Below are 19,543 nucleotides of genomic sequence, written 5' to 3' on the forward strand. Positions count from 1 at the left end.
TCACTCTCTCTTTTCTCCAGACTCCTCAAGTGCATTGATCCTTTCAAAAAAACTTGTAACACATGCATACACGACAACTAATTTCCTGTACACGGCCTGCTTACAGAGATCTGAGAAAAGTTGCGGTGCTTTGACAATTCTCTTGAGATTGGTAAATCAATGAGTAAATAAATGCATTGCAAGAGCAGAAAAACTACCAGAAAAGGAGAAGGCAATGAACTGACCAGCAATTCGAAGCAACGGAATCGTCACCAATTACACTCCCTAAAATCTAACAAATCTAGAAATCTCACTAACATTAACATAACAGGAGACGCACATTTATATCTACAGAAATAGAAAAATGCATCTAATGTCCCCATCTCTTACTCCCTTAATTCTAATTTAAATCTAAGCCCCTTCAATCCCTAAAATGGAATAAATAAACGATATTAAGAATGCATATCTAGGGCGGATTGTGCCCAAGCTTCATATCTATGACGTCAAAATAGAAAGCAGAGCATCAAGCTCAGGCGGTTGAAAATACCCGTCTTTTGGTGGGTCTCGTTTCTTTCCAATCACCGACTTCTTCTTGGGAGGTGGTGGACAAACAATGGCAGTCGGAATCTGACATCCCATGCTCTTCGGAGTCGTGCACTCTTCTTCCACCTTCATTTTCTACCGTCAATTAAAATCAGACACCAAAAACAACAGAATTGAATTTCAAATAGGTTAATGCTTAAATAGGCAAATGGATATATATAAAAAGAGTTTTTAAAATTCGAAACGTGAAAGGAAGCGGGGGAGGTGGATTGGATCGATGGAGCGCTTGGGTGTTTTTTATTTGGATCGTGTGGTGGGTTTAGATGACAGCAAGGGAGGGAGCGGGTTGGCACCTACGTGGCTGCTAAATACTGGATTTTAAAACATGCATGTTGTCAACGTGGCCCATGTTTCACCGCGTTTTTTGTCCGTCCTTTCAAATGCGGCGGTGGTGACAGCTTGAGTCGGTGTTTGCGCGGGAACATTCTTCTTTTGAATATTGACCTCCTATTTTTAACTTTTTTTTATTTTTTTTTGTTTTAAAAGAAATTTTGGGTCGGCGCATGTGTACTCCAATTTACATGAAAATTTTGGGACGGCGCATGTGTACTCCAATTTACATGAAACGTTTACAAAAAGCTGATGGCGCTGGCAGTAATTACCACTACTCTCCTAGAATAAAGGAATAAATTTACAGTGCTTCACTGTAGACAGTAAATAAAGCACTTTAGTTTTTTTATCAAACTTTTATTCTTTTTTTATTCTACTTTTTAAATTATTTTTTTTAATTTTATCATTTGATATTTTTTTAATATTAAATTAATTATTATAATATTAAAATTCTCATACTTTTAAACAAGTCTCTAAATAGTTAATTGGTATTTAATTTTTACAAATATATGTATCATTAAATAAAAAAAAATTATTAAAAAAAAGTTTTTAAGTAAGTTAGAATTTATATTCTAGTCGTAGATTTTACAACTAAATTGCAAAGCTCAATTTAATATATCAACCGCTCGATATTAAAAAAATATATATTATCTTAAAAAATAATTAAAGTCGAATAATAGTTTTACCGGTCATACAGTTTCTCTACGAGAATAATAGAATATTTTCTTATCAATTTTTTTTTTAATATTTTGTTGATTTTGAATGAAATTCATACTTTATTTTATTTTATTTTTTATAAAGTTATTACAGTTTCAAACAAAAATCATAATATTTAGTTAGTTATTAATTTTACGAGTATCTATTTTTTTATCATTTCATTAAGATAAAAATAGTTTAAGATATTATGATTATTTGATCATGAATTTGACGAGTTAAGTCATAATACCTAAATTGATCTGATATGTTGCTTTTTTAATATAAAAAAATAGTGCTCTTAATTATTTTTTTAAGTCATATTATACTTTTTATCAATTATGTAAATTGTTTTTGGATTAGTTAAATATTAAGTCATGTTAAAATAATTCTCATATAATTTAATTTAAAATTCTAATTAAATAAAAAGTTGAATTAAGAGTTTTTAAAATTCAGAAGATAGATCAAATTTAACAATAATTTTAAATAATATCTAATGGTTTATACATTTTTAAGTTCAATATTTTTTATTTATTTTTAACTTGCAACGTAGTACAAGCGAGGAAACTAGTTACTAAGAAAACCAATAGCTGTCCATAAACATTATGGATCAAGAATCATGTGGTTTGCCACAATGCAATGAACAGTGAAGGCCATTGATGTTCAAACTAGGGGTAAATTGTTCTTTTCACGTGGTTTGTTTGGTATTATCACGTTGTTAAGAGTTAAATTGGTTTTTTATTTTTTTTAGCATAATAAAATAACTTAACTCTTTTACAAAGAAAAAAAAAAAAAATAGCCTATTGTGTATGAGCTCCATGATATTTTTATTTGTTTTAAATAATAAATAATTAAATTATTTTTAGAAACAAAATTTATTGTCGGGACTTTTTTCATCTTTTTATTATATTTTTTTTGTTATTATCACGTGGATAAGAAATAATTTTATAATTTATTAAATATAAATATTATTAAAAAAATAATTGATATGAACATTACATGTGTGAGCTTGTAGGTTAAGCATATGACTTTGGTTGGAGCTTCTGGTGTTGTCTATCGACTAAATATCATATTCTAAGGTAAAAATGGAAGGTTTTTAACATCTCCTTCATATCTAGGGAGCGCATATGATGAACAGACTACCAATAACCTCTTTATTTTTCTCTCTTCGATTCTCACATCAAATTCTTTAATTTTTTAAATCATTCTTTTAATTTGATCTACCTTTAAATTTGGTATTTATTGTTTTGATTACTATTTTTCATATGTAAAATAAATATTTATTTTATTTGAAATCATTTATAAATTAAAATTTTTTTTCAACTTCATCCTTCTTCAAAATTTGCATCTATCATATTTTGTTATTATCATTCTTTTTATTATGATTTATTTTATTTTTTAATTTTATCATTCATTCCTTTTATTTCATTTAATGTTGATACTATATTTGATCCTCGTTGTTTTGATTGTTATTTTATTATTTTCTTGATTTATTTTATTTTTCGGTTTTAATATTCATTGTTTTATTTTATTTAATTTTTATATCAAATTTAATCTTTAATCTTTTGATTTTTATTTATTTTATTTTTAAATTTTGGATGATTAGGGATATTGCTTTGTGAATTTTTAGAGTTGTATTTTATGGGGTTTGACTAGTTTAATATTAATTTTATTTTTTAAATATTTTTTATTAATTTTATTATTTATTATTATATTATCAGGTCTTTAATTTTGTGAGTTTTGTCCTTTTTTATGAAACTATGTTATTTTATTTAAAAAAACAAATAGCAAATAATAAGTAAGATATCACACCCAACACACGACAGATAAAAATCAAAATAATTATTTGACTAGTTTTCGCTTGCTTACTTCCTCTCTAGCCTCTTTCTTTTTTTTAATGATAAAAAATAGGTTGTTAAAAATACTATTTTTCATTAGAATATACATTAAAAAAATTATATTTATACTATTTAAAATTTTATGTTAACCTCTTTTAAATGGTTCTTGTCCTTGGAGATGCTCAAGGAAGCCTTTGCCACTTGCATTTGGATCGGTTAAAGGGAGGCCTAATCCTCATTTAGTATGGGGACAGAAGACATGTTCATTAAATATTGGCATGCTGTTAAAAAACGTGTTGTCCGGAACATTTATGTTTTTCGTCAGTAATCATACACTATCATACAACTCAGAATATGTACGACTTTTGTAATAACTGCTCCTTTTATTTTTTTAATTTTATCTTCAATATTCAATATGTACAAAATTATAAATAATAAATATATGGTTAACTATACTGACCGTTAAATATATTAAAAAATTAATTTAATTTAAAATTTTTAAACTGAGATTCAAAATATTTATATCATTTTTTATTATATATTTTTTAAAAAAATTAAATTTAAAACTTTTATGTTTAATTTTTACCAAATTAAATGAAAATAATAAAATTCAAATTCATAATTATTTAATCAATAAGACTTTAATAAAATATAAAGAATTAATTTAATTTAAAAACTTAAATTTCAAGATAATATTTCTAGATATTATTTATAATATTCTCTAATAACACAATTAATCACCCTATATGAATTCAAGGCCATGTAAATAACCTGGAATTTCAAGATAAAATCATTTTATTGTTCAATCCTAAATATTACTATGCAACTAAACAGAGACAATTTGATAGGACCTTCACCTCATTGACAAGTCAGTTATTATCTGCCTTTCAACTTCCAACAGCTTTTAAAAACATTTCTTTATCACAGACCAGGACTCTCAAACCAAATATTATTCAATTAATCTCAATTTAATTTAATTTAATTTAATTAACCGCCTTAAATTTGCATGAGTCAAGTAATAAAGAGTTAAGAATCATAAATATTAGAATATATCATGAATCTTACCAACCAACGGTGAAAATTAAATCCATAAATAAAAAAACCAAGGGTTTATATACCACAATTACCGAATTAGGGACTACAAAGTATAACTATACAAACAACATATACTGACACGTAATAATTGTTGAGGGTAATTAGAAGCCGCGCGTGGCGCATACTCTAGGATGAAAGACTTTGCGTGACGCGTACAAGAGCATACGTTATATAAAAGTTATCTGCTTTACCGTGCTTTATTGTAGTTTCTATTTTTATATATATATAAAATTTAAAGTGCACAAGTTAGTTTAATATGTTTTTTACATAGAAATATTTAAAATGTAAATAAAAAATTTATTTAAATATCAAATTAAATAAATTGATAATCATCTATGTAAATAAAAAATAAATTGTTAACAATAACTGAAAAAATTAAGAGATTTATGTAAATCAAAATATTTAATTATTTGTATTTATTGAGTTTATTTATTAGAATCAATAAAAGATAATACAAAACATATATGAAACTAAGTGAATAAAACAAAAGGAAAAAGATTTATACAAGGTTGATATATTAGAAATATTATTTCATAATAACTACTTTTTTATAAAATAAAACTTATTTGTATAAAATAAAATAAGAATTCTTCAAAAGTTAAATACAAAAAAAAAAAATTTTTTAAAAAAAATATCAAAAAAAGGTATGCAAAATAATTTTAAAAAAAAAATATCAAAAAAAGGTATGCAAAACTCGTGGTCTAAGTAATGAGACATGGATAAACGGATAGCAAAAAATTAAAGATAACCATAAACTTTTATAAAACAATAATAATGTAAAAATAAAATCATAAAATAAAATGATGAAAAAAAGATCCCTAACTATATTAACTCTTAAAACTTGTGATCTATGTTATTAGATCGGAATCATAATAAATAAATAAAATTATGAATTCTAATCCTAGACAAATTAGATGTTGAATGATGAAACCAGAAAAAAATCAATTACACTAAAAATTATAATTATAAGAATGAAGGTGAAAATCAAAATAAAAATAAACATGTGCTCCCTTAAGGGTGCAGACACTACTCGCATGTTGAAGTGTAATAAACATGTATCAGAAGTTTTTTGAAATTAAATATTATAAAATCAAAATAAAAATACCAAAATATCTCTTATAACTCTAAAAATTACAAATAAATTTGTGCGAAGAAAAAAATTACTTCTAAATACATACCTTATTTTTTGTTGTCTATTTTAAAGGTAAAGATTGATTTTAACTATAGCATATACAGGGACAAACAAAAAAAAAGATCAATAGCTCTAGTTTTTTTTTTTTTACCATAAGGAAAAGGAAGTATTTTTATTATTGTTGGTCAGTAACTATAGCTTGTGAAAAGATGAAAAAATTCTTAGTCAGTAACTTTAAATTTTATTGATTTCTAGGATAAAAACATAATTTTATTATGTAAAAATTTAGAAAAAACTTAGATAGCCTCAAAATAATCTTTTAATAACTAATTAGTCACTAAAATAAATGAAATTATCATCATAACCAAGGCTTTTATTTTTTTCACTCAAGAGCAAAATAGTTATTTCATTGTAAATATATGTCTATTGTTACAATAAAATGACAACGTCTTATAAAGTTTATGTTAATATATATAAAACAAAACAAGAAAATAAAATAGAAACAAAAATGTGTGCTTCGACAACTTGGGTACACTAAGCTTTGGTCTGTTTAACCCATCACAATAATAACTAAAAGGCTTTGTGGATTGAAGGAGTGTATTTTTTACTAATTTTTACTTTGGTCCTCTAACTTTAATTTTACGTGATATGGCCATTTTGAGCCTAAATTAGCCTCCAATTGCATACTTTTTAGGAGGGAGGGTTGAATTAAAAGTTAAGGGGCTAAAGTAAAACTCTCGAGGAGCATAGGGGGCAAGTTGAAAGTTTGTTTGAAACATTCATTTTAATCCCTTATATTTTTTTAAATATTAGATGACTAGTCTCTTGAATTTCAAGACAATACATTTTGATACCTAACTTCATTTTTCTCTCTTTTTAGTCTTTTTCTATGAGGAGAAGAGAGAAAAGAAAGTCGTTGGATTCCAACCTAAAGAAAAAAAGTGGTTGTTTAGAAAGATTTCAGCCACCAAAATGATTAACTTTTATGTCAAAAGGTTTCATATGATAAGGGGATTACGTTTAAGTTTTTTTAACCTTGAAAACACCTAAAACAACAAAGTTGAGTCTAGGAAGAATTTTTGTCTCGGATGGATTTCGGGTTTTGGGGTAGTTTTTAAATTTTTTGATAGCCATGGATTGGTTTGACGAGATATCTAGGATGTTTTAAATCAAAAATATGTTGAAAATAGGATTTTAGATGAAAAAACAAAATACCTCATTTTTCCAGCCACCATAGTGGCTGAATTATAGATTTCCCAGGCGACACATCAATTTTTTTTAACTATTTGGGGTGGATGACGCATCGTCCACCCCATTAAATTTTTTTTAAAAAATAAAGGCTCGTGCATGGACTATTGCTTTATTGGGCTAGGTGTTGAGCGTAGCTTATTAAGGCTTTATAGCTTCTAGCCTGATTCCTTTATTTTATTTATTTTTTAAAAAATAATATGTTATTTGTGTATATTTTTTCAAATAAATTTTTGGTTTATGTTTTAATTAGATTATGATTATTTTTAAATGATATTTGGTGTGTTTAATTTTTAGTGAGGTAGATATGATTCATCTATGATTTTTTTCTTAATTTTATATAGATTTTTTTTAATGTTGATTTTTTATAATATTTTTCATATTTGCAGCCTTGCATTGTTTTTTTTAATATAATTATTGTTCAATAAATTTTATGTGTTTCGTGCAGCCTTGCACACGCGCACACGCACATTTATATAAATATTATGGGTGTCGGTTTTTATTAAAAATTTATTTTGATAGAGAAATTCATTAAACATAATCAGGTAAATTACCTGTATTGCAGTGTTAAATATCTTAATCTTTATTTATCGCTTGGTTAACTCAATTTTATTTTTGTTTATTTTTTGATGATTTGTTTTTATTACTTTATAATATAGTTATCGGGTTGTTTAATTAAATCCATGCATAAGTTTTTTGATTTACATCTAAGAGTGTTTTTGCTATATATATATATATATATATAGAATTTAGTAGAGGAAGCTATTTGGTCAATGCTTGCTAAAAAAAATTTAAACAGTGTAGGTGCTTTTAGATTGCTTTTTTTTAGAGGAAAAATTTATTTTCTATAACAAGTGTTTGAGGTATGTACCGTATTTATTTTATATATTAGATGTATATACATAAATAGATACATAAAATATTTTTATAAACACTTAATTAAGTTATTCAGGTTTTTGCGTTAATAAAGAATTGGCAAATATTTATTACTTTTTAGTTGTGCTAACAATTCCTAAAACTTCAATTTTCACACAAAAATTAGATTTTCATATTCTTTATGTTTATTATGCCACTTTTAGTTTTAAATTGTTCAGATAATGCTTATATAAGGTTAATGTTTCTTTACAATTTGATTTTTATATAAAGTTAAAAACAGTTTAAGCAAGTTTTTTTACTTAAAAGCTAAATTATAATCATTTCAATGCTACTAGTTATTAATTGCATATTTAAAAAGTGTCTTTTTTTTTAATTGTCTTACAATTAAAAGTTGCGATGCAATTATATATAGTAAAACCCATACTGAGCTGTTCATAATTTCTAGTTGAAGAGTAATGCAAAGGGGTGAAGGCTTGAATGGCAACAATGAGAAGATAGATGGTGTCGGCTAGACTTTTTTCTTAAAGTCAGTTTAATGGGCCGAAGGCCGAAAGCCCAGATATTAGAAAGACCGGCTAATTGTAGTGGGCATCTTTTGAAGATTGTTGGACCTTGGAAATATATTAGGTTTTTCAAACCCAATCTGCAGGCCCAGGCCTGATAGTAGAAAAACAGTTAATTACTGGTAGTAACCCAAGGGCAATAGAAAACGATCCATGGTGGCTGGCAAAACCTCACACCCAACTTTATTGTGACGCCACGCTCGGCGGTGTTGTTTCTGGCAAATAGGGTTCGGCAACTTTGGTTTGGTACACCGACGGGGACAGGTCGAACCGCTCCATTCATTACCACACGTGAGAATCAGAAACGAGTAGGACCAAATTAGTGATTTTCTTTTAAATAACACGGTTTCATACAATTTTTGCAAGAATAATATTAGTTGGAAAAATATCAGAGAAATAAAACAATTTAAATACAATCATATTTTTTAATATTATTTTTGTATACGGTTGTTTTTCAATACATATATTTTTTGCTAATTCAATAATCTTGAATTTTTAAAAGATGATATTTAAAATTTGATATCTACAAAAAAAAAGAAATGTGTCAGAAAAAAATAAAAAAGACAAAAATGAGTTACCAAAAATACACTGTAACTCTATGTTTTCAAACCCGGTAAGGTGAAAAGGAGTTCAACAGAAACAATTTTAATCACACCTTAAAAAACTATAAAACAAAATCATAATTAATCTTAAATTAATCTCATCAAAATTCTTAAATTAAATTTTTTTTAGATAATCTGTCAATGTATGAATATAATTATTTTATTAAGATCTTTATAATAATATTGTTATACAAAAATAGAATATTAATGTGTTCTTAATAATATATATATTTTTGCTATTTTTCTCTCATACAACATCAGTTTATATATTTGTTTTAATTACTAGATCTTGAATTTTATTTTTTAATGATTAAGTTTTTATAAAATTTTAAATTAAATTTTGAACATATTAATTAATTTAAATAAGATATGACTTTTAAATTTTCATATAAATTATATTAAAACTTTGTTACTTTCATAATATTTTTATAACCCGCGATTTTTCTAAAACTTCAATCGAAATATTGTTAGAACGGTAAAAGGAGCCGAAGTAGTCACACGTCAGCCAATCGAAACCACGGCCCCAACTGATAAGGGGTTGACATTTTGGAAACCCTACACGACAGTATTTGGTTCAAAACAAGTTAACCTGCGCCCACTTGACTACTCTCTTTCGGCCTTGTTTGCAGATTGCGACAAAGCAAACCTAAGCCCACTCTGACAGTCAACCACAGCTTGTCCTTATGCGGGGCATTTGTAGGATTCACCAAAGTCAAAGCCAAAAAGAGACATAACTTCCCACACTTTGAAGCGACCACTCAAATTCTACCTCAATTTGGCTAAATGTGATCATGTGAAGTGCACGTTGATGGTGAATTCTCACCACTCCCTCCTTATTTGGCATTATCTTTTAAAAATATTTAATCTTTTTTTAATCTTTTAATTTATTTTAAATTAATAATTTTTAATATTTTAAAATTATTTTGATATAATAGTATAAAAAATATTTTTTTAAAAAAAATATTTTTTTAATATATTTTAAAATATAATCATAATGACATTCTCATTCCTCGTAACAATTATTTCAAAGGAAATTAATGCTAATAATAAGATAGATTTTTCCCTTTTCAAAACTTTTTTTTATCCTTACTTTAATCTTTAACTGAAATAATAAATAATAATCTTAGTGCAAATATTATTTGCAAAACTTTTATCTTTACTTATTAGAGGTCGAAGCTTGTTATTATTATTTTTTTATAAAAAACCCCGCCATTTTACCCTAATATCAAATTTATAGATTAATGTGTGCACCTGCCATACAATCACCGTAATTTACTTTTTTTCAACAGCAAAATAAATAAACAAACAGATAAATAAATTTGCATATTGAAACATCAACTCATAATTAACCCCGTATCATTTTAATGTGTGAAGAAGTAATGTCCCATCACTAAATCATCATTTTCATATCAAAAATCAACAAAAAAAAACTCTAAAAAATATAATTTAACTAACCAAATTTTAAATTTATTCTTTAAAAATCATGAATTCAAGTGTTATAAATTTTAAAATCACTAAAAATTTATATAATTATTAATTTTAAAATCTCAAAAAACTGATTAATATATATATATAAAATGGACACTCGCGGTTAAAAATAAAAAAATCTACAATAAAAGAACTCAGGTAGACAACTTGCAAATCTTGTCCTAAATTCAGAGACGTTGGGAGACTGCAAACATGGACATTGGAGCTAGCTTTGGCACGTCTAATTATTTTTTGATCGATTAAAAAGCTGCCATCCCTACTCGACTTGCTTAAAAGTTGATCTTCTTGTTGATAATATCACTATTCGAACGCGTCCGTGCATGACAAACGAACTAATTGGTAATGGGTTTCCTTTTAAATCGTTTGGTACTTAATTAATCACAGCATAATTTGACTCAACACCAGCTAGCTTCAGGAGTTGGGATCTGGTGAAGTTTCTTTTTCTTTTTATTTTTGGGAATACAAATGGATGTAATTATCAGTTATTCTTTTTTCGGTTTATTGCATTTGTTATAGGGAGAAATCCCGACCTTCCCTTCTTCTTCCCCTGTTCTTCATTTCTTATTTCTTTTGATTTTTTTAAAATAAAGTGTGGTGTAATATGTAATATTTATCCATTCATTATGTTTTAATTATAAATTTAAAAAATTTCAATAAAATTGATGAGCATGATGATGTTTTGATATGCATTGATGAGGTTAGCTTAATCCCATCAAAACTTAATTAAATTTCGGTCCTCTGGACATGGAAGAGCTCAATTGTACCAAAGATTTCTTTTGATTTGTTTTAAATAAAGTGTGGTGTAATATAATATTTATTCATTAATTATGTTTTAATTATAAATTTAAATAATTTCAATAAAATTGATGAGCATAATGATTTTTTGATATGCATTGATGAGGTTACCTTAATCCCATCAAAACTTAATTAAATTTTGGTCATTTGGACATGGAAGAGCTCAATTGTACCAAAGTGAGGTGTTAACAATGATGCATTTATGTGTGTTGCATGGTTTTCAATGTGCTTTTACATTAGTTATGGAATCTTGAGCTTTTTAGTAATAAGAATGTTATTTATTATAAAATGTCTATCAAAATATATAATTTGAAATTGTAATCAGTTAATTGCTTTACTTCATGAACTTGTAGCTTGTTTAGTTTTTTTTATATATATAAAAAAAATGTATTAAAATATTTGTTAATTAATTATTTTTGTTAGCATATTTTTTTTTTTTTTTTAAAAAGCTTTTTAGCGAAGTAGATTAGTGGAATGGATTTGCATTATTAAAAAAAGCTTTTTAGCGTAGTAGATTAGTGGAATGGATTTGCATTATTTATTTTTATGGATCTATGCACGAGGTAATTCAAGAATAATTTATAACACACACGCACGCACATATATATATATATATATATATATATATATATATATTATTTTTCCAGATCAATATAAATAACCCGTTATCCGACTTCTTGGCTAAGGATCAAGTTAAGTAGCGGAAGCATCCATAACTAATAATGTATGCTCAACTGCCATAAAGTTAAGTATTCAAGAGAGAAGGGAATGTTTACCAATACGACATCTATTGATGAGAATTGATAACTTAATTAATGGAGATGTATGATTCTTATTGATTCTTTAGTGGTTGACTCTCGCTTGGGTTGAACGAGGGTAGTGGGTCAGGTAGATTAGGTTCCCCTTCATTCATCCATGCCATCAAAACAATAGAACAAGACAGAGAAGACAGAAAATGAAATTTCAAGGAAACACAAGAGGTGCAAACGGAAAAAATGGCGAAGCGATCAATCATTTCACATAATGGAAGGACACCACTCTACAATCAACCACCTTTCCACGTCAACTTTTACATGCTCAAGAGCATCATAATTTCTCCCTCTGGCTGGTAGATGCAGTCGATTATCACATTTGACAGTCGGTAGACTTCTTGCAAAAGTCAAAGCAGATGATGACATACAAGATAGCAAGACAGCTCTTCTTTTTTGTTTTTTCCCCCCTTCTCTCCAGCAAAAAAACAAAGTAAAATATTGCTTTAAAGGTCAAGAGGGCACGTAGAGGTCACAAATTCCTCTTCATCCACGCCACGCCCCTCTCCTCCTCCCCAACCTCCCTCTTGCTCACTTCTCTTATCACTTGCTAGCTCTCGGTTTCTTGTGCTGTGAGGTAGAGGTAGAGAGCGGGCATGGAAGGAGAAGTAAACAGCAGTAGTTGGTTTAGTGAGAGTGAAGAGGACGAGCTTGTGAGAGAGCTCCTTGATGATGTATCCCCTTTCTTTTTCTTGCCAGAGGAAAAAAACCAATCCAAAGCAGCAAGTCCCACTCCAAGGAACGAAGCAGCTATGAACCAGCTCATTTCCCAAGTCTATTCAGGGCCAACAATGCAAGATATTGAGAATGCTTTGTCGATGACAAGCCGAAAAGACCAACCCGAACCAGTTTCACAAGCCAGGTTTGGAATCGATCCACTCTAGATTAATTATCCTTAAATAAACTTGAATTCTATATATAAATCTATAAATTAATCAAGGTCTTGTTAAATTTTATTTTATATATATATTTCCAGATTCTCATTGTTGCAAAAGGGATTGAGTAAGATTGAGAACAACAAGTACACTGTAAAACTGAAGAGCTGTGACAATGTTGTTGCTGGTGATGGTTATAAATGGAGGAAATACGGGCAGAAGTCTATCAAGAATAGCACACATCCCAGGTAACTAACTAACCATCTCCTTAATCTTCTTTTCTTTACAGTTGATACAATCTCTTCTAACTCTGATGAATTAACAGTTACTGCAGTATATAATTCCATAGCTTAACTCGCTGACTGTTAGGATCAATCATCAGATGAAGAACATGTACTCGAATTTAGAATTTTGTTGATTTGTTAGCCAGCAATAGTTTCTAAAACATCACCTTTTCAGGGTTCCGTCACCAGCTTAAGAAGTTCTAGTACAACATCCAAAGGATGACAGAAATTTGAAAATCTTCTCTGGTCAAATGCGAGGGAAGTAATCCACCATTAAAAAAACAAAAAATTCAACAGCAAAAGCATGAATTTACTGTTTTTTTTTTTGTTGCTGTGGAGACTTCTATATATCCAACAACAAACACAAAAAATGGTGCTAAAGACGTTAATCATAGTCATTTTCCTAACGAAATTAGCACCACCCCAAGGGTTTTATTTTATTCTTTCCTTTAAATTTGGCGATTCCCAGATTAATTCTGGACAACGATTCAGCTAGCGGACCTAATTAAAGCATAAGTATTCAACTTTGTATTTAAAGCTTCCTACCTGAACCGTCCTATTTTCTATTCAGATTGCCAAATGCCAACCCAAGCCACTCGATGTCATAGGATGGGAGTGTGTCTCTAGATAGTGAAAGAGATGGGTCCTAAAATACAAGCTCTTTAAAGAAAATTGATGTGCTTTGATCTAAAATTAAATATTAAATAGGTTTAATCAAAAATTAAATAACTAGTTAATATCGATGAGTTTTTCCTTACTAAAATACATTTTTTGTTCTACCGGAAGTTAATTATTTACCAAACATTAATTTTATCTCACAATAGAGGTCAACAGAAGTTAATAACAAAAAACTTGCTGACATATATCCATGTTGTGTCTGGAACAGAAGCTACTACAGGTGCACGAACCGACGGTGCGGTGCAAAAAAGCAGGTGGAGAGGTCCAGCGAGGATCCAGACACGCTCGTCATCACCTACGAAGGGCTCCATTTACACTTTGCTCACCCATATTTCTTATTGAACCAGCCACAACATGGTGATCCGCCTTCCAAGAAACCTAAGAGGACCATCTCAGAGGACGAGTTTCAAGCCCATGAAACCCGACAACCACCAGAACAAGGCCAAGAATGCTCCACACATGTGACCAGTCCTGGTTCCCTGCCTAGCTCAAGCACAGCTGATGATTACATGCAAGAATCGGATCTGGGAGCGGTGGGTCCTCGAGGGTTGCTTGAAGATGTGGTGCCTTTTATGATTCGAAACCCATCGAACTACAATGTGTCGTCTTATTCTTCATCGTCGTCCCATCGGTCTCCCCCTGCTTCACCATCTTCCTCCTTGTCTTGGTCCCCCAATCTTTCCCATTCGTGTTTCGATGTTGGCATAAACACTAGCATTGGGTGAATTAGCAGTGTATAAGTGCGTAAATTGACAATAAAAGATTACTGCCCATGTTTTTTCCTTTTATTCAATCTCTCGACCCCATCGAATTCGAATTCCAGAAACCCAGATTTTTAAACTCAACACTCATTGTTTTTACCTATTTTTTTTTTTAAAAAGTTCGATTTGCCATCCAAAATTAATCGCGAGGAAGGTGCGGCAATTACAATTATAATTACAAAATCAAACTATACTATTTTTTTTTAATTTGTGGCATTACACACAATTACATTGTGGTTATTACTGAGAATAAATATAGTTCTTTTTTTTTTGGTCATCGAACAATTATTAGATTTTGGTTACTTAAGATTTTTTATTTTCATTTTATCCTCTTACGTTATTATATTCACAGGTTTTAATTTTGATATTTTATTTTGGTTCAAGAGTTACCTCATGGTTGTGGTGTTAACAAAAATCCCTTGGTTGAATTTAAAAAATTAAATTAAATTAAATTAATTAAAAATTTATTTTATTTTGCATTGTTCACAAGCTCAAAATACAACCGCTTGGTCCATTAAATTTTAGTTTTATTATTTTTTATCTCTATATTTTGAGAATTTCACGTTTTAGCCCTTAACTTTATTATTTTACATTTTGATCATTGGAATTTGAGAGGACAAAGAAAGTGTTCAACATGTGAATATATGAATATTCAAATAAACTCATAGTTTATGGATATTGGTATGTTAGTTGTCAATAAGATATATTGTTATAACAAATTTGAATTTATATATATGTTTACTTTAAATGTAAATGTTGGTGTTGTAAGTCCAAAAATTTCTAAATAAAAAACCATAATAAATTCTATAATTGAAGTAGGGCAATTATCTAATAAGGCAACAAAAAAATTGTTTGTATCAAGATGCTAATCACAAAACTAGGAACGGTTCCTATTATTGTTAATTTAGTGGCCATATATTGTGATAACAATAGAGCCACTACATAAATAATATCAAGATCTCATCAATGATCAAAACTTGTACTTAGTTGATACCATTTGATGAAAGAAATCATATGAATAAAAAATGTAAAGATAAAATGAGTATATACTAAAAAGAATCTTATAGATCTCATTAATGTCATAGCAGAAACATTACCATCATATGGAGTAATATGATACTAAATACATGGACAATTAATATTAGTAAAAGTGTATAAGTCTTGTAGTTAATCATTTGGTTATATGGCAATACATTTATTCATACAAAATATATAATTTTATTTATAAAGATATTCTTTATCTTTAATTCTCATTTAAGTTTGATTAATAAGTATAAAGTAATAATAAAGTCACTGAGAAGTTTTGCAAAGAAAATTATAAAGTGATTATAATTATGAAGATTTTTATTATATCAAGGTATATTCTAAATGTTCTTAGTTAATCTTCAATGAAGACTATATATTAATTAGAGTAATTAAGGTTTTTATATATTATTTTTTTTTCTTCATAAAAAAATAGTTGTTTTCATAAATTGAGATATGATGAATACTTAAAACTAATATATACGTGCTTATTAAATGACAAGTATACTAAACTAAACCGTATGAAAATTTCATACGAAGTGATTACACATGTAAATGGAAAAACTTATATGATAGTTGTGTAAATGATCTTTAGACTTGAAATCACCAAGTTATTTTAAATATGGTATGCTATTTTTTTTGTCTTAAATATACATTACCTTAATCAAAGATAACAAATAAGCAGATATTAAGTATAATATAAATTATATAAAGGTCTCTGATTTGAGTGAGAATTCATCACTTTAGATGAATTTAAAAGAATGTTCTATATGGTTTCAGATAATAATGATTTTAAAATCCTTGTGTAAGGTATTGTGAGATTTGAAAAGAATTCATATTCAAAGAATCAATGACTTTGGAGTTGAGAACAAATATAATTTTATAAAGTAGAAATACTCGATGCTTAAATGTTAAAATGAAAATATTCTAGATGAAGGGAAAATAGTGACATTAAGAAATTTGTCACTAAAAAGTTATATTAGACCATATATAACTTTTTAATATTTGAAAGATTATGACATGTTATTAGATACCACTCTTAATCTTCAAATATAAATTAATTAATTTGTTAAATTAATAATAAATTAAATTATTTAATTTATCTAATTTTATTTTATTTAAGAATATGATTTGTATTTAGTCCAACATATTATGAATCTAATGCATTGCACATATTAAGAATCATTAGTAAAAAAAAAAAAACTATGATGATTAATCTCTTAATTGTAAATATGTTGTAAAAATTAAAAACTAGAGTTAATTAATGTAGGAAATTAAAATTCTAGACCTCAAAATATCAAGTAAAGACTTAATTGCATAAAGTTTTAATAATTGTCTTTAAATAAAATAGGGTTCTTTGGTATTAATTTTTTATTTGTCTATAATTTGTTTTTATCATATTAATGTTCCACGTTAAAGAATTTTTATTGGATAATATTTTCCAATAAAGTTTTAACCTTAAAAATAAATGGATTCCACTTATAGTTTGCTCTCAAATATGTTTATTAACTATGTTATTAAAATAAATTTCTAACAAGAAAATGGGAAAGGAAAAAAAAATCTAATTATATGATTGTAATATAGTATTATTAAAACAAAGGTATGTCCTATAATTGCTCAATACTATATTTATAATAAATAAGTGGTTATATAATTTTTTTTATCATTTCAATAATAAGGTTAATAAAAATGAAAAGTCTAGGGATAATAATATTGTGATAAATGGTTTGAAGAATATAAAATTGAAAGGAAAAACATTTTGGAATATATAAAAGAATTTATAAAAATAATGCATGCTATCACAACTAGGTAATAAGGTATCATAAGTATATATAGTATATATGTGGCTTTGAATAGAGATGAAACATGATTGATTATACTAAAATAAATAATGTTGTATATTTCATTTATACATGATTAACATAGAGAAATTTAAGCCTAGCACAAATATATTCTAAAAATATCAGGGCTAACATACATAGCATATATTAGTTATCTTATTCTAATAGAAAAAAATAAACATTTTATATTTATATTGTGTTACCAATTAAATTTTCTTAGGATTTATGGTGAGACAACAACCACCTCTATATTTCACAATATTTAGTAAAAAATAGATCAAATAATATCATATGTGATATTAGGATTCAAAAAAATCATAGGAAATCAATAGATTTAAACTATAGGAAAAAAAAACAATAATTAAAAAAACTAAAATGGAAGAGGGGTTTTAAATAATATAGCTCTAGACTCATTTATACTATAGATTGAAACTATAAAATTATAATTTTATCCTTTTTACTGTGAGAAAGCATTTAGCCTGATTATTGGAGATAAAAAGGTCTTTATATATATTTTTTACATGGTAAAATTATTAACTCACTATTGAAAGCAAAATATATTGTACTTGCATCTAGGGTATGTTTAGATTTTTTATTTTAAATTATAGTAAAACAACTATATTGACTTTGAAATTAAAAAAACTTTAACTAGCATTCAAGGGCTTTTTCATCTTTTTATTTTAGTTTTTTTTTTGTTATTATCAAATTAAATGAGGCATTTTTGTAATTGAATAAATATAAATATTATAAAACAAGTGATTGACATGTGCATGGCATATCGGTTGAAGTTGAGCCATTTTGACGGCATGTTTGAGGTGGTCCGATGGATAAATGGTGGCTTTTAAGGCGTCATTCTAATCATCTTGGTAGTCATTCCATTTCTAGATGGCACGTGTGGTGTATGAACCTCTAGTTTGGAATTGACATCATTTTCTTTTCTTTTTTTCCTTTTGTCTCTTCTCCTTGATTTTTACACTGGAACTTTGAATTTTCAAAGTAGTTTTTCAATTTATTTTTCTTTAGAATTAGTCTTTATTTTTTTAATTATTATTTATTTTGTTTGAAATGATTTATAAAATTGATTATTTTTTAAATTTCATCATTCTTTAATTTTTTTCATATGTCAGATTTAATTCTTATTTTTTTTAATTATTATTAGTTTTGCTTTATTTTAAATCCCTTTCTTAATTAAATATATATTTTAAGTTTCATCCCTCAATATTTAATTTAATTTAATTTAATATTAAATATGATACTTATTCTTTTCATTGCTATTTGATTTAATTTGGCAAATGTTTTAGATTGAAATATCTTTTTATTTTCTCATTTAACATTGAATTAGTTGGGAATTAAGCTTCTTGTTTGAACATGAGCCTAGGATTACACTGTTTACGGGTTTTAAAAATTAACTGAAGTTTAAGAGATTCATTTCATTTTGCTTGTTTTTTTCCCCTTTTTTTGTGGTCATATTGTTTTTCAGTTTTATCCTCAAGCATTTCTTTTGTAACTCTTCAATTTGGTTTCAAATTTAATCCAACCCAAAATCAATTAATACCTAATTAAGGCTCAGCTAGAAAAAGAATAATGTAAGGAAAAATAAAGACACAAATTGTCCAATCGAGTTAGCTTAGTATAGTCGTGTCCATTACTCATGTCATAGATTTTATATATTAACCCAAGTCAGTACAATGTATTTTCATCTTTTTATTTAACTTTTTATTTATTTTTATGATGTAATCCTTCGATAGTCCATTATTTCACATTTAAGTTGGGAGTAGGTTGAAGTTAAAAGGATGACAACATGATTTCTTTTGGGAAATTACATTTAACATCCTATGGTTTGGTGATTAGTACTTAAAAGTACATTTTTATCAAGGTTTTATATCATCATTTTACACTTGAAGTATCAATAACTCCTTAACTAAAGCATGTTTTATAATAATATAAGATACCTTTAATTTATGGTAAATGTTCATTTCAAATGCAGGCCTATCATATAAATGAAAGGATTGATTGATGAATTTAAAAAC

At 27.2% G+C, this 19,543-nt stretch overlaps 1 protein-coding gene across 1 annotated transcript; it reads left to right on the forward strand.

Annotated features, from left to right (window-relative positions):
• The first annotated feature begins 12,532 nt into the window (after window positions 1-12,532).
• On the forward strand, window positions 12,533-14,676 carry LOC105112929 (probable WRKY transcription factor 49). Its single transcript, XM_011008847.1, has 3 exons — window positions 12,533-12,913; window positions 13,028-13,174; window positions 14,097-14,676. The coding sequence occupies exons 1-3, from the start codon at window positions 12,648-12,650 to the stop codon at window positions 14,611-14,613; spliced, it is 930 nt and encodes a 309-aa protein (XP_011007149.1). The 5' UTR covers window positions 12,533-12,647; the 3' UTR covers window positions 14,614-14,676.
• Window positions 14,677-19,543: the final 4,867 nt, after the last annotated feature.

Source organism: Populus euphratica, unplaced genomic scaffold, assembly GCF_000495115.2.
Source record: "Populus euphratica unplaced genomic scaffold, PopEup_1.0 scaffold376.1, whole genome shotgun sequence".
Lineage (NCBI taxonomy): Eukaryota > Viridiplantae > Streptophyta > Magnoliopsida > Malpighiales > Salicaceae > Populus > Populus euphratica.